This window comes from Sus scrofa, chromosome 9 (genome assembly GCF_054392235.1).
Source record: "Sus scrofa isolate SSC_HxYL_T2T_F1_AM1 chromosome 9, Sscrofa_HxYL_maternal_Yorkshire_Landrace_v2.0, whole genome shotgun sequence".
Classification (NCBI taxonomy): Eukaryota; Metazoa; Chordata; class Mammalia; order Artiodactyla; family Suidae; genus Sus; species Sus scrofa.
The window spans coordinates 27,154,738-27,171,404 of record NC_139391.1 but is presented as its reverse complement, the minus strand read 5'-3'; the positions used below and the strand labels follow the sequence as shown (position 1 = coordinate 27,171,404).

The 16,667-nt window shown below is 45.5% G+C and overlaps 1 protein-coding gene across 1 annotated transcript; it reads right to left on the bottom strand.

The window, feature by feature from the left end:
• Positions 1-10,998: 10,998 nt before the first annotated feature.
• On the bottom strand, positions 10,999-15,021 carry LOC100514356 (lysine-specific demethylase 4D). The gene is made up of 2 exons (XM_084978344.1): positions 14,927-15,021; positions 10,999-14,657 (listed from the first exon to the last, which is right to left on the bottom strand). Exon 2 carries the CDS (start codon positions 14,257-14,259, stop codon positions 12,331-12,333), a length of 1,929 nt encoding a protein of 642 aa, XP_084834470.1. The 5' UTR covers positions 14,260-14,657; positions 14,927-15,021; the 3' UTR covers positions 10,999-12,330.
• Between the last annotated feature and the right edge of the window lie 1,646 nt (positions 15,022-16,667).

Here is a 16,667-nt window from a genome sequence, read left to right as displayed (position 1 = left end):
GCTGAGTGGGTGTCAGCCGCAGCCGCGCATCTGTTCTAACGTTTGCACTGCAGCCAGTGACACCGGAATTTCGGGCCGGAGGAGGGGGAGCGTCTAAGCCTCTGTAGGTTTCAAGTGTGATTCCCGTGGGGTGAGAACCAGTGCACCGGAGCCCTGCTTCTCTGCCTTGAACCATGCCCCTGACTCACTGGGGAGCCGGTCAAAAATGCAGAACCTGAGTGGTAGGCGGTCCAAGGTCCGCCGTGGAGCCTGAGCTCCTGCCCTTCACCAAGTTCAGAGGCGCAGCCTGTGCTGCAGATCCCCGGCCACACTTTGAGTGACAGGAAACTACAGCCTCTTCCTCTGTCATTCTCTTTTCGAGTACTTTAGCAGGGACGACCCCAGGTCAGTCACCTCTAAACCTAATAATAATAGTATTCAAATACTGTAAACTAAGTGTAACAATATTGAATAGTATTAAAGTACTACAAAGTACTACAACTAATTGATAACAATATTATTCAAGTATTACAAACCATGTAATAACAATTAATAATAGCTAGACTTGGAGTTCTCATCGTGGCACAGAGGAAACGAATCTGAGTAGGAACCATGAGGTTGTGGGTTCGATCCCTGGCCCTGATCAGTGGGTTAAGGATCCGGTGTTGCTGTGAGCTGTGGTGTAGGTTGTAGACACAGCTCAGAGCTAGTGTAGCTGGGGCTGTGGCGTAGGCTGGCTGCTGTAGCTCCAATTCAACCCCTAGCCTGGTAACCTCCATATGCAGAAGGTGCAGCCCTAAAAAGTAAAAATAAAATAAAGGGTTGAAGATAAGCAAACAACTTTCAAAAAAAGAATATCTAGACTTGGTCATGTGCTTCTTGCTCAACACTGTGCTAAAGTTCTACTTTTTAAAAAAAATATTCAGCTAGATGTGAAATAGCTTGTTCCTACCTCAAGCTGGTTACCACTCCGAGTCTCTTACTTATATTAACTCAGTTAAGCTTCACAACAGCCCTATTGTTGGGAGTCCCATTATTACCACGTCCAGAATCAACTTGCTGAGGTCATTTGGTTTATGAGCATGGTGGTGGGGTTGGGACACAGGGTATAAGCTTGTAATTCTCTGGAAGCTGGGGCCTCTGAGTACTGAATACTTTGTCACACTAGTAAGTGGCAGAGCTGGGCTTCCAGTTGCCATCTGAGTCTCTATAAACAGAGCTCCTGGAGTGAAAAGTCAGTGATGTATATACATTATGTGTCAGAGGCCTTGGCATGTTACAGACACTCATAATATGGTACTCGTGTTTCCTGTCTTTTGATCTTCCTTCTTTTTATCGTCCTCCTAGAGTAGTCAGTGTGAACTTTTGACAAGCAGTTGAGGGGGGCAGTCTTTGTCTATGTGGGCTGCTATCACAAAATAGCATAAACTGGGCGGCTTAGACATTTTCTCAGTTCTGGAGGCTGGAAGTCCAAGGTCAAGGTGCCAGGATGATCAGGTTCTTCGTGAGGGCTCCCTTCCCAGTTTATAGACAGCTGCCTTCTTGCTGTCTCCTCACATGAAGAGAGGAATCATCTCTCTTCTTAGAAGGGCATTAGTCTCCTTCAGGAGGGCTCGACCCTCATGATCTAATTACTTCCCAAAGGTCCCACCTGCAAGTACGTAACTGGAGATTAGGGTGTCGACACCGAATTTTAGGAGGATGCATTCGGTCCACAGCCAGGGCACAGATAGTGGAAAGACAGAATGGAATACAGGAAGTGGAATTTAAATGACCCAGCTCCCTAAAGGAGCCGAGGATGTCAATGGCACAGGCGAAGGAAGGGAGGGGTTGGACAGTAAGCCACACTCACAGCCAGTGGGGACATTCAAAGCCAGCCCCATGCCACTGCCAACCTGGCAGGAAAGGAATGATTGGAATAGTCACCGTTCCCCCTGAAATGTGCCCTGTGCCCTGTACATGATGGAGAAAAATGATCGAGAGAGTGGTGATGAGCCCAAGAACAGGCTGAAACAGCTCTGAGAGCCCTATGGAGCTTTTGGCCCTGAACTTGAGGCTGATCGTTCCCAGTAAAGGATATATTTCATTGGGAGCTCAAAAACCAGCAGCTTAGGGACACCCTGGCTCTGGTTTTGGTTGCCAGGAAGAAGCTGTGGGTGGCATGGTGAAGCCATCTAATTGCTTGTCTGTCTCCAAGCAGATCATAAACTCCATATTTTGTTTCTTTAGCCTGTAGGACTAGCCTGGCACAGTGAGGGGACTTAACAGTGTTTGTCGAGTCAATGAATAAAAGTCTTGTGTTGGAATATTAGAAACAAAGTTTATTCTCTGACCCTGTGAGTTGTTTCAACCCTTAGCTTAGAACTGGAGATCTTATTTTGAAAGACAATTAATACAAAAGCAATAATGCTATAATAGGAATTATTCATTTAGTTTTGCTCTTTCTTACAATGCTAACTCGTTTTTTCATTTCTATTGATGGTTTCAAGTCATCCTCTCAATCACAATATCCCTTGAGTCATCGCTATACAGAGAAAGCCAAGAAAGATAACTGCCAACTTTAATCCATGAGATAAGTCATTAGTTAATAAAGTACTTAGGGGAGTTCCCTTTGTAGCTCATTGGGTTAGGATCCTGCTGTGAGGATGTGGGTTTGATTCCTGGCCACATTCAGTGGATTAAGAGTTTGGTGTCAATGTAGATGGGTCACAGACGCGGCCCGGATCCTGCCTTGCTGTGGCTGTGGTGTAGACTGGCAGCTGCAGCTCCAATTCACCCCCTAGCCTGGGAACGTCCATATGCAGCAGGTGCAGCTGTAAAAAAAAAAAAATTATATATATATATATATATATATATATATATATATGCCACAATCTAATGAAATAAATATCCTGGTGAAGTTATTTTTAAATATCTGGGAAGGACTCCTTACACACACAGAAACTAAATTGATGTAATGGATAATCTTTATGGATAATTCACTGTGGCCAGGTTACATTCAAGTATAGGTTCAAATGTCTGTCTTACAAGTTTTTTCTCCTAAGTAGTAATGATAAGAGCTAATATTTATTTAGCACAAATTATGTTTGCCCTAGTCTAAACTTGCTATGTGCAAACTCTAGCACAGGTACGATGTGGCTCAGAGTTCGCTGTGCCTAAACAGTGAAAAGACCTCATTTGCTGACAGATGACTCAGCAAGTCAGTGTAGGAGTCTGAATAAACCCTGGTTCTGACTGTGAACTCTTGACCTGGCCTTGGTGTACTTGCAACAAGGACAAACTCAACAAGGAGTGGAATTTACAAATGAGTATGTGTGACCTTTTGTGCAAATATGTGGTAGGCCATGGGAAAACAGAACAGTTTTCTAGAGTAAAAATAATGAGTGGAAGACAGTTTAGCGTTTCTTTCAAAACTAAATATATTTTCATCATATGATCCAGAAATTGGACTTTTTGGTATTTACTCAGATGAATTGAAAACTTAACATTCGGGATTTTTGTCATGATGTGTTTATACTTCTTCTTTATTCTTTGAATATTTTCTTCCAAATCTAGAAAATCCACCTATTGCTGAGTCTGATACTTTAGCTTTTCCCTAAAACTGGAGATGCTCCCTCACTGCCAAGGCTTTTCCTCTATTCGGTAAACACACCTGCCTCTCCCTCGCCCCCTGCTGGACGGAGTGGCTATTACAAAGGTATCAGGTAGCTAGTTTTCTCTCTTAGCCAGGCTTGTTCTGTGGATGTCTCTGGATTCCATGTAAGCAACACACTTAGTGAGGCCAGGAATCAAACCAGCATTCTCACAACGTTGGATTCTTAACCCACTGAGCCACAACTGGAACTCCCCCATATGTATTCTTTTTTAATCTAGGAGGAGTAAGAACTCCACCTAGCATAGTTTCCAATGTAAAAAATGTAAAAGATGTTCCCCCAACTAAAATGTAATTGCTTTGAACTTTTAACATACAAAGTTCTCCCTTTCTATCAGTTTCACACATTTAACAAGAAAAAAAGGAAATGAATATACAGCTATCCTCCACTAATCTGAAATCTTAATTTTCATATGAGCCACTTCTAGCTCCCATAAAATGTTTTCTCACTGGAGCTATCCGCAAAATAAAAAGCAATGGGCTGATAGGCCTAAAAATATTTGAATTCGATCTGCCATATCGTAATACAATCCCATGGCTTCTCACCATAATCCAAAAAGAATTAAACTGAAAATTAAAAGACCCAGAAAGGTTGAAGGTGAGCACTCAGAAATTTTTAGCCAGGGGAGAAAAAGAAGAGAAACTCTAACTAGTTGATTTCACTTAATCATTTATGCAAAGAAATATGACTATGATGTTTAAGGTAGCAAAATAGATTCAATGAAGAATAAAAAAATGAATCAAGACTTAGACCTTCCTGAAATGATGTTTATTTCTGGGAAGATAAAACAGGTAGAGAATTAGCATTAAGCAATAAGCTGGATCTGAATACTTCCCCAATATTTGCGAAGTGGTGACCTTAAGTATTTTATTCAAGCTTTCTTTTCTTTCTTTTTCTTTTTTTTTTTTAGGGTTGCACCCTTGGCACATGGAAGTTCCTAGCCTAGGGGTTGAATCAGAGCTGCAGCTGCCAACCTACACCACAGCCACAGCAACGCAGGATCTGAGCCTCGTCTATAATCTACACCACAGCTCACGGCAACACCAGATCCTTAACCCACTGAGCGAGGTCAGGGATCAAACCCAAGTCCTCATGGATACTAGTCAGGCTCATCACCACTAAGCCACAGCAGGAACTCCCTTATTCAACTTTTCTATAGTTCTGTTTTTTCCTCTATTTAATGAGGTTAGTTACAGTTTCTACGTCATAGGGTGATTTTGTGTATTATGCTATCTTGAGGCTTGGTACGGTGCCTGGCATATTGTCTGTGCTATAGATAGTGTGTCATAGAAGATCAGAGAGGCTTCGAACCATGAGGGAATTTTCATCAGGAAGTAGCAGTCATGGTCTTCCGCCTAAAAAAAATGGGAGCAGTGATAAAACGGAAGTTCCAGGAAAGGTAGAAAGTTTGAAAGAGTGACTAGTGTGGGGAGTTTTCTCACATTGTTTAGCAAGCTGACATTTCAGGTCCTTCACCCATTCTGCGATCTTGAAGGATGCAATGATTTTCCTCCCCTGCCCAAATTTAGTCACACTTGTCATCTCATCTTTTCTAAAAGCTTTTTATTTTTTGTTTTTTTATTTTTTGTCTTTTGTCTTTTTAGGGCCACACCCGGAGCATATGGAGGTTCCCAGGCTAGGGGTCTAATCAGAGCTACAGCTGTCAGCCTATGCCACAGCCACAGCAGCGCCAGATCCTTAACCCTCTAAGCAAAGCCAGGGATTGAACCCACAGCCTCATGGTTCCTAGTCGGATTCGTTTCTGCTGCACCATGATGGGAACTCCCTAAAATCTTGATTTTAGAAATCTTGCTCTTGAACCAATGCTGACTACCCTTTTGCACAAATAGTACCCCCCAATTTTTTTTTTTTTTTTTACCTAATTGATGATACTAGGAATTCAGAGTAATGTTTGGTCCTTTCTTGTTGTTTTTTTTTTAATTTATTTTTACTCATTTTAGATGGACAAAGAAGTTCTGATTGAGTTCTACTTAAATCCCCTCACCTTCTTGACTTAGGGAGATTAATGTTTGCTTCCTTGATGTAGAAACACTCTTCAGGAGTTCCCGTCGTGGCGCAGTGGTTAACGAATCCGACTAGGAATCATGAGGTTGCGGGTTCAGTCCCTGCCCTTGCTCAGTGGGTTAACGATCCGGCGTTGCTGTGAGCTGTGGTGTGCCTTGCAGACGCGGCTCGGATCCCGCATTGCTGTGGCTCTGGCGTAGGCCGGTGGCTACAGCTCCGATTCAATCCCTAGCCTGGGAACCTCCATATGCCGCGGGAGCGGCCCAAGAAATAGCAACAACAACAACAAAAAGACAAAAGACAAAAAAAAAAAAAAAAGAAACACTCTTCACTGTTAGTAAAGTGTCCCTGGAAGTAAAATTTGGTCCACCTTAAGCCATACTAGTGTGAATAGTAAGATTTAAAAAAAAAAAAAGGATTGGTATAAATAGCCAAGACATGGGAACACCCTAAATGTCCATTGACAGATGAATGGATAAAGAAGATGTAATGTAGATATACAATGGAGTACTATTCAGCTATAAAAAAGAAAGAAAGAATGCCCTGTGCAACATGGAAGCAACTGGAGATTATCATGCTAAGTGAAGCCAGAAAGAGAAAGACGAATACCATATGATGTCGCTTATATGTGGAATCTAAAATATGGCACCAAAGATCTTATCTACAAAACAGAAACAAACTCACATAAGGAACAGACTATTTGTTGCCGAGGGGGAGGGGAGATTAGAGGGAAGGATTGGGAGTTTGGGGTTGGAAGTGCAAATTATTACGTATAGAATGAATAAACAACAAGATCCTACTGTATAGAACAGCAAACTAGGAGTTCCTGTCATGGCTCAGTGGTTGATGAATCCGACTAGGAACCACGAGGTCGAATGTTTGATCCCTGGCCTTGCTCAGTGGGTTAACGATCCGGCGTTGCCGTGAGCTGTGGTGTGGGTCTCAGACGCAGCTTGGACCCAGCGTTGCTGTGGCTCTGGCGTAGGCCGGCGGCTACAGCTCCAATTAGACCCCTAGCCTGGGAACCTCCATATGCCATGGGTACAGCCCTAGAAAAGACCAAAAAAAAAAAAAAAAAAGAACAAGAAACTATAGTCAATACTCTGGGATAAACCAAAAGGAACAGAATAAGAAAAATAATGTGTATATATGTATGACTGAATCACTTTGCTGTACAGTAGAAATTAACACATTGTAAACCAACGATACTTCAATTTAAAAAATAAATTTGAAAAAAAAAAGATACGTATAAATATCCTCTTCTTTGGGTTTTCCAGGAGCCAATGTTTTCATATCACCCCCCCCAAAAAAAGGTAAATTTTGTCCTTTCCTTTCCATTACTTATAGCTCTAATATTTTTCATTGCTTAATGCCTCTAATTTTATTTTAATTACTGGCATAAATGTCTCAAATATTCCTCTCTTAAGTAAAATGCTGGCTTTTGGAGATAAAATATTTTAACTAGAGAAAATGAAAGAGAGAGAAAATGTTTTCATTTTAAGGAAGTATTCATTGATTCCTCTGTGGAGGCATATTGAAAACATGACAGCGTTACATTCTGTTACATGCCTAACGGCATCTATAAAAATCATCATATAACTTTCCCTCTCGGATCTCTTACTAGGATAAGTCATATTACGAGGTTTCTTTATTTTATTTTTTCCTTTTAAGGCCACACCTGGGGCATATAGAAGGTCCAAGGCTAGGGGTCAAATCAGAGCCGAAGCTGCCAGTGGACCCCACAGACATAGAACCACAGGATCTGAGCCACATCTGTGAACTATGCTACAGCTTGCAGCAATGCCAGATCCTTAGCCCACTGAGCGAGGCCAGGGATCGAATCCGCACCCTAACAGACACCATGTTGGCTTCTTAACCTGCCGAGCCACAATAGGAACTCCTAAGTTTCCTTATTTCCAATCATCATAACCTTCCTGCAATGAACCTCATTTAGTCATTTTTACGTTTAATGTAGTTAGACTATCTTAGCTAATTTTCATTTAAAACTTTTGCATTGATATTCATAAATAACTTATGCCTATTACTCTCATTACACATCTTATGTTTTTCTACCAACTCGCTTACTTTAAAACTTTGAATCTTTTTTTTTTTTTTTTTTTTTTTTTTGTCTTTTTGCCATTTCTTGGGCCACTCCCACAGCGTATGGAAGTTCCCAGGCTAGGGGTCTAATTGGAGCTGTAGCCACCGGCCTACACCAGAGCCACAGCAACAAGGCAGGATCCGAGCTGCATCTGCAACCTACACCACAGCTTATGGCAACACCGGATCCTTAACCCACTGAGCAAGGGCAGGGACCGAACCTGCAACCTCATGGTTCCTAGTCGGATTGGTTAACCACTGAGCCACGACGGGAACTCCTAAAACTTTGAATTTTTACTTCTTTTTGAATACCTAAGTATATTTGAGAAGATCTGTGGCTTAAAGCTTTCATGCAGTTCCCACAGGAAGCTACCTGATACTAATGATTTTTGAAGAGACGTATTTTTCGGGGTTGTGCTTGCATGATGCAAAAGATCCAGGGAACTCTAAGAGGTATATGTTTGACATCCTTCTATATTTCTTACTTAGAAATTGATGTCCTATACTGTTAACAAATACTTGTTCTGTGTCCTTGTCTCCAGGGAATTTGACTTTTGTGGCTTATTTCCTCTAACCTACAAGCTATTCAATTGAGAATTAACTTTTCAGGAAGAAGGGCCTCTATATTTCCTGATTTTTTTAGAATTGATTTCTAGTTTTATTGCATGATAATTAAGAATGATTTCAGAGTTCCCATGGTGGCTCAGCGGGTTACGAATACATCATCTCTGTGAAGATGCAAGTTCAATCCCTGGGCTTGCTCAGTGGGTTAAATATCCAGTGTGGCTGCAAGCTGTGGTGTAGGTTGCAGATGCAGTTCAGATCTGGTGTTGCTATGGCTGTGGCATAGGTTGGCAGCTGCAGCTCTGATTCAACCCCTGGACTAGGAACTTCCCTGTGTCGCAGGTATGGCTGTTAAAAAAAAGAAAAAAAAAAGAGAGAAAAGAGAAAAAAAAAAGAAAGAATGAATGATTTTTTTATTTACTTTGAAATTTTTGATGTTTTCTAGTCAGCTTAATGTATTGCCAATTTTGTGACGGATCCATTGGCAATGACAAAAGGAAGTACTCACTCTTACCAGGTACATAAATTCTACCTTGTTGTTTAATACTGTCAAAGTTTTCAACATCCTTACATTAGGCAGGGTTTTTTTTTTTTTTTTTTTTTTTTTTTTTTGGTTTTGCACTAAATAAGGTCAAAGGGAAAATTGGTCTGAAAAGCCAACTCCAAGGTGTGTTCCAATTTCCCCAGCCACCACCAGCGAAGCTCAGGACACCAGCCAAGTCTCACAATTCGATTCAATTCTGACTCTATCTATGTGGAGAAAGCATTGGCTTCCATGGTCCCATCAGACTGCCCTCCCCGCACACTTGCAGATGCCAGTGGCAAGCTTCAGGTGGTCATCTCTGCCTCTGCTCAGTCCAGCAGCTACAGATTGCAAGTTCCCAGGACCCTCTCAGTGTGATCTTGGACAGACAGCAGTGAGTGATGGCTTGAAGAGAGCTCTTCATCCCCTGCTGGGGAATTGACCCTGGGAAGCCTGGGTGACTAGCAGGAGTTCTAGTCACTAGACCAGCTAGAGGCTGAAAGCAGACTTGCCCTGATTCTTGCCCCTGTTGAATACAAGAATGTTTCAAGGAGGCAAAGATGGTGAAAACAGATACAAAGTTTGTCATTGAAAGCACAGCACATGTGGGAGATCACACAGGGACGTGGCATAGAAGCAAAACAGCACCCTCGGAAAGGAGCGTGGGCGCCCCTCCTGCCGGGAAACATACCAAGTGGGTGATTTAAATTGCTTATAGAGGGGCAGTTTTCCTGGGTCTTTGATTTCCTCTGACCAATTTTTTTTTTTTTTTTTTTATGGCCACACCTGTGGCATATGGAAGTTCCTGGGTCGAATGGGAGCTGCATCTGCAGGCTCTGCCTCTGTTTGTGGCAATGCAGAATCCTTAACCCGCTGAGCGAGGCCAGCGATCAAATCCAAATCTTCATGGACACGATGTCACATCCTTAACCCGCTGAGCCACAGCGAGAAGTCCCTTTGGCCAATGATCTGGTTTCCTTCCTCACCTGACCAGACCTAGGGCCCTCCCTGATATGTGTGTTCATCTTTTAGCCAAAAAAGATCCCAGAGCAAAGGCCTCTGGAAAGTTTAGCTGGACTTCTTACGGCCTGGTTCCCCTTCCCCTTCTGACCCTGAGGGGTTTTTCTGTACAGGCAGAGTTGGGGGTCTCCCTGACCCTGAGAATGGAAAGTATGTGAGCGCTTGATCTTTTGCCCCAGCAGGGCTTAGCCGCTCTCTGCCCTGCCATTTCCAGTGTTTAAAGCATCCGCAGAAGGCAAAGTTCAGTTACTTACCTTGCTCTTGTTGTTATTTCTATCTAGAAGTGTAAAACTGGTGGCTGGCAGGAAATGTCTATCCCGGAGCCTCCCTATGTCCTGCCTGAAGAAGTATAAACACGAGGCTGGTTGTAAATGTCTAGGCTGGAGCCCATCTCTTTCCTGCCTCACTCAGACTTCAGAGTCCATCACAAGTCCAGGTCATCGCCTGTACTTCTGACCAACGAGCTGTAAATCAGAGGGGTTGGATTAATTTGCTAAAAGGCTCACAAAACTCAGGAAACATTTTCTTACTAAATCACTCCTTTATCATAAAAGGATATAACTCAGGGACAGCCTGATGGAAGAACACACAGGGCAAAGTATGGGGAAAGGATGCAGGGCTTCTGAGGCTTTGCCAGGTGCCACACTGTCCCCACATCTCCACATGTTCACCAACCCAGAAGCTCCCCAACCCTCATCCTTTTGGGGGTTTGATGAAGGCCTCATTACACACACACACACACACACACACACACACACACACACACACACAATTGATTAAATCACTGGCCATTGGCGATAGATTTAACCAGCAGCCCCCCTCCCCTTTTTAGAGGTCTAGGATGGGACCGAAATTTCCAATCTCCTGATCACAGGATCGGTTCCCCTGGCAACCTGCCCCCATCCTTGAGTAAGCCCAGGGCATTCCGACAGCCACCTCATTAACATAGCAACATGACTCTCCTTTCCTAGGAAATTCCAAGAATTTTAGGAGCTACCTACCAGAAACAGGGATGAAGACCAAATATACATTTTGTATTCTAAGTCACAATATCACAAAGGGGACTTAGATTTTCCTATTTTTAGCATCTTTCTTTGAACTTGTTTTATTTTCTCTAATGTATACTTAATCGAGGTTTTTTGTTTGTTTTTTTGTCTTTTGTCTTTTTAGGGCCGCAGTTGTGGCATGTGGAGGTTCCCAGGCTAGAGGTCTAATAGGAGCCACAGCTGCTGGCCTGCACCACAGCCACAGCAACGCCGGATCCTTAATCCACCGAGCGGGGCCAGGGATCAAACCCGAAACCTCATGGTTAACAGTCAGGTTCATTAACCACTGAGCCACAACGGGAACTCCCCTTTTCGGGTATTTTTTATCAAGTATTATCAAGTATTTATCATAGCCATTTCTGGCCATTACACTTTCTTGGTGAAATTTGGCCTTCAGGGCTCTTTCCTGTACCTTTGAGCCTCAATCCTACTTTGTCTAATGTTAAAATACATGACTTCTGCTTTCTGTCTGTATTTTGCTTGATATAGTTTTACCTGGTCTTTTACTAAACTTTTTGAATCACTCTGTTTTAGATTGCTAAAAGATAAACGGAGGCATATTAAAAATTTTTTTTAAAGTTTATTTGTGCAGAATTCAATTTCAGCAGTGTTCAGTCTAGCAGAAAGGAGCATTGAAAAGCTGTAGAAAATAAAAGACACACGATTCGAAAGAGGGTTGATTATTGCAAGGGGACTTTCCTTTAGGGGATGATTCTGATCCTAAAAATATATTTGAAGGATTTCACCCTTCTTTGTTTTGCAGATACATCTAAGGATAACGATTTTAATAGATAGCAATGAGGTAAAAAATGTCCATGTAACAGAACTCACAAACAGACCCAAATGGGCAAAGATCTAGTTTGGGCATGACCAGTGGCCTGGGAGGTAGGCTGTGTCAGACTCGCAGGAGCGTGAGAAGCTCCTGAGGTTGCAGCAAGGTCCCTGGACACCAGGGTCAATGACTCAGAGGCCCAGATGAGACTGGGGGGTGAAAGGGGCGCAGGCAGATTCTCAGCATCAGCCAAAAATTGCCCCCAATTATTTTAAGGACTAGAGGCACACCACCACTGGGTGGTATCCTGAGGGTGCCAGCAGAAGCAAGCAGTGCCCATTGCATCTGAGCCAAGGCAGAGGCCAAAGGCCCATCAGTGCTCAGGAGCAGGTTGAGAATCCCTGAGAATTCCAACATTCTCTGGCAGCTGTCCTGATGGGAAGGGCCCCTGCAGATGGGGCGCTGGCTGTCATAGTAGGAGAAAACACTGGCGGCTTGGGCAATGTGTCATTGCTAGAAGGTAAAGCTTCTCCAGTGGGGACAGGCCCAGCCCAGATCATCACCTGGTGGGGAGCTTCTGTGGTTTCTGGGGTTGAGGGTCAGATAAGGTCACATGGGCAAATGGTTCAACAGTCATGGGCTCAAAGATCACAGGCTATAGTTGATGAGGAACTCCTCCCAGGACTCAAGAAATGCAGCTCCCTCTGGCTTTAGTCTCAGGAGATCACAGTCAAGGGTGCTCCAGCTTCTGGCCTTTGCACCTGGGACCAGGATCTTAGAGGCATAAGAGTGGTCCAGCGCTATAACCTCAAGACTGCTCATAGGGGCCCGATGGTCCCCAGCAGCATCCCTGGGGAACATTCTCAAAGTCTCAAAAACATTGTAAGGAATCAGTGGGAGGCTTTCAGGGAAACTGGCCACACTATTGTCCAGAGACAGCAGGCACGGACCAGGGTGCATCGAATTTTGAGGGTCCAATGGAGGCCCCAGTGGTTGAAGGTCAGAAGCACAGCAGCATCCCGGAGCCTGAGGATGCTGGAGCCCAGGGCTCTGAGGGGCAGGGCTGTCTATCAAGGGTTCCTTGGCCAAAAGGAGATGAGCTTCCAAGTCTGCAGCTGTGCCCACTGTACCTACTGAGAGGAGCCTCTTAGCTGGAGCCTGGACTGTTGGCTCCAAAGTCTCCTGTACCCGAGGACGACGATGGGGTCGAGACCGACGACATCGAACAGGACCACGTCTGCCAGTTGATTGGAGACCCAGAGCAGAGGAGCCTGGTGACAGCGGCGGGGTGGGTCCTGGCTCATGGGAGCTGCAGAGAGATGCAACCTGGAACTGGGCAGCGGAGGAAGAACCCCAGGTACGCGAGGGGCACCGAGACACCGAACACACAGAGTTTCGGCGGCGGATCCCCCGGCCTGCCACCCAGAGCCGACCCCGGGCAGTGTGGGGTGGGCTGTGCCCCAGGCCAAGTTCAGCCCCCGCAGGCTCGCGGACCTCCCTCCAGGCACTCAACTCCAGGCTGCCAGGCGAGGACAGGTGCTCCGTGTGTTCCAGCGCCACCCGATCCTGGCCCCGTTTCCACAGCTCATAGCGCTCGGGTTGCAGGATGCGCACGAACGCGTCCATGGAGAACACCACCCGCGCCTCCCCGCAGCTGCACTGCGACGCCACTTTGCCATAATCGACCCAGCGCGGGGTGGCGAAATTGATGGCTTCGGCGCAGTTGAAGCCGTGGTTGAAGCCCGAGTGGTAGCCATAGGGAAACGTCACCATGAACTCGCCCGCCTCCTGCGTGACGCGGCCAAAGGGGATGCCCTGGGCCTTGAGGACCGTGGGCGAGATGAGCGCCACCTTGTGTCTCAGGAAGGCCTCGCAGCCCCGCGCGGGGCCAGGGAACAGCTCCCTGGCCAGGCGTTCCAGGCGCCGGCCATGCGCAGGGGGCACCGCGTACCACGTCTTGGGCTCCCCGAAGTGCAGGAAGTTGAGGCTGTAAAGGTCCATGTCCTCCGTGTGCCAGGCGAAGCCGGTCTTCCACATGCCGAAGTACAGGTACGGGCTGTTGACGCCGTCGATGGCCACTCCGCACTCCTGCTCCAGCAGGTCCTGGATGGTGCCCAGGCGGCCCAGGTTCCACTGCTTCGTGTTCTCATCGAACAACGAGCCACTGACATCGGCGCCGTAGATGGGGGAACCGTACAGGCGCGTTTTCCAGTATGTTTGCTCCAGGTCCTCAAAATCCAAGTGTGGTGGAGCTTGATATTTTACAGTATGTGCGAGGTGGTGATACTGGCTCACAGTCATGGCTCTCTTCTTTCTGTGGTACTGAGTAAACACACCTGCCTCCCCAAAGGCTACCTGCTGGAGAGGGGCAGCTATTACGATGTCACTGATATCCTCATAAGTCTGTCTGGCTTTCCATCCTTTGGGGGGAATTACCTTGGCCAGGCCAGCGCGGTGTGCCCCTTGCGATTCCATGTAAGCGATATATTGGTTGAAGTCTTCAAATTCTTCCAGGGTTGGGTAGAAGGTCATAATGGCACAGCCTGGGTTCTGGACCCCACAGGGCCTGGACGTCATGGCTGTGATCCCACAAGCACCGGACTCTAAGGCCTCAGGTAGGCGCCAGAGCCCCGGATGCTGAGGAGTGACGTCTGCCCTACGCTTCCTTTACTTCAGCAAAGCTTTGCTGGGTCTGTGAAGCAGTCGCTGGGACTTGAACTTGTGCAGGCAGGAGCTGGTCTCTTTTCCAGCCTGTCACGTTACCGGGACTCCTCTCTGGTCAGCACTCTGTGCCCCAAGAAAATGGAGTGTTTCCCCGGTGGAGACGGCTCTCTGGGCTGGGATCTGCCTCAGCCTGCAGCTCTGAGAGGTTCCTTCCTGGCAGGTGGAAGGGCTGTGAGTACCTCGGAGGCCTCTCTTGATTGTCAGGCCTCACTGGAACAGAAGGTCTCTTCGTGGAGGGGTCCCAGCCAAACCTCAAGAAAAGAATACAGACTATTTGAGAATAAGCGGATGACAAAAGAAACACTGACTTCACATCAAGTGAAAGAAAATTAGTACAGCAACGTCAACTTTCACATGCGAAGTTAAGGGCACAATGTACGCATTTCCATAGCAAGGTAATTGTTAGGGCGAGTGTGTGTATATATACACAGAACTCCAGGCCCTTTTGAAAACCTGTGAGGAAAAAAAAAAACCAACTCTTTTGCTCACAAGCACAAATAGCAGAAAGAAAGTCACCTACCTCCTTGCAACCGAATCCTGGTGCGAGTGGAGAATCCTGATGCGAGTGGAGAACCCAGAGAGACAAAGTCCTCTTGGCAGCAGGCCTCTGAATGCAGACCATGTCCTGATGGCTCTGCCTTTATACCTGAGCAGTGATTTGATTTCATCGGCACTAATCAAGAGGAATCACGTGACCAGCGTTCTGATTGGTCAGCGCTGCCCTTTGTGTGTTTAAACCAATCTTTAACTGATTATTAGCTGATTGATTGATTGGTTGGTTCATTGATTTTTGTGTTTTTAGGTCCACACCCGTGGCATATGCAAGTTCCCAGGCCAGGGGTCGAATAGGAGGTGTGGCTGCTGGCCTATGCCACAGCCATAGCAATACAGGATTGAGCTGAGTCTGTGACCTACCCTCTGGTCATGGCAATGCCAGATCCTTGATCCGATGATCATGGACACCAGGGATAGAACCCAGGGCCCCATGGATTCTAATCGGGTTCATTACTGCTGAGTCAGGATGGGAACTCCCTTTTTAAACCAATCTTCAAGCCAAGTAAGAGGTTGAAAAAAAAAAAAAAAAAAAAAAAAAGGAGTGGGAAAACCCAGCCATGAAGATATTAAACAAAAGAATTCTGGTCTAGCCGCAATTAATATCCAATGTATTTATAAGAGACAACAAGGACACCTTTGGTTGTCATAAAGCAAAACTCACCTGGAAATATCACGCACTGTAGACCCCTGGTCACGTAGCCCTGAGACATAGAACGCCAAGACTGAGAATGATAAGGAAAAGCTGGCATATTTATAATCATAGTGGAAAGTCTTTAAAAAAAAAAACCAAAAAACAAAAAAAAAAACAGGAGTTCCCACCTTGGCGCAGTGGTTAACGAATCCGACTGGGAACCATGAGGTTTCGGGTTCCATCCCTGGCCTGGCTCAGTGGGTTGACGATCTGGCGTTGCCGTGAGCTGTGGTGAAGGTTGCAGACGCGGTTCAGATCACAGATTGTTGGGGCTGTGGCCTAGGCTGGCAGCTACAGCTCCGATTGGACCCCTGGCCTGGGAACCTCCATATGCCATGGGTGTGGCCCTAAAAGCCAAAAAAGAAAAAAGAAGAAGAAAGAAAGAAAAGAAAAGAAAACCAGAAATCTGATACTCCATATGCCATGGGTGTGGCCCTAAGAGAAAAAAGAAAAAGAAAGAAAGAAAAGAAAAGAAAACCAGAAATCTGATACTTACAAATCAAAAGAATAAACCAGCTATACTGATCAAGGAAATAAAGTTTCTAGGACCTGAGCAGGAAATATACAGCATGATCCTGGAGCCTCCTGGAGAACTTGAACTTAGGGACCCATTTGATGTGACAGGGGCACATCAAAGGGGCAAGGGAACCAGAGGAAACAGCTCCCAGTGGCCAAAGCCAAAACAATTTCAACGACCAAACAATGAAAATAGTGTTGCATTAGAACCCAAAGTATACAAGCGATATCTAAGAACTCATACTGACATAATCAAATCACTGGCAATTGACAAGAGATCATCTCTTCTGCAGAAGATTCCAAATAAATGACATCCTTCTCCTCCCTAAAGGAAGAGAGTGTGACACCCTGCTCCCTGGTGAGAGTGGCAAGTGGGGGGGGGGGCGAAGGGAGGGGGAGGAAGGGTCTAGAAGAGGAGCCTGCCAAACTGCTCTTTCAGCCAGGTCAACATCAGGAGTCAAATGATGTGGGTAGTACAGGTCCTTGATATGACGTGATG

Coding starts and splice junctions, on each gene's coding strand:
- LOC100514356 (XM_084978344.1), bottom strand. CDS start 14,259: ATGACGTCCAGGCCCTGTGGGGTCCAGAACCCAGGCTGTGCCATTATG.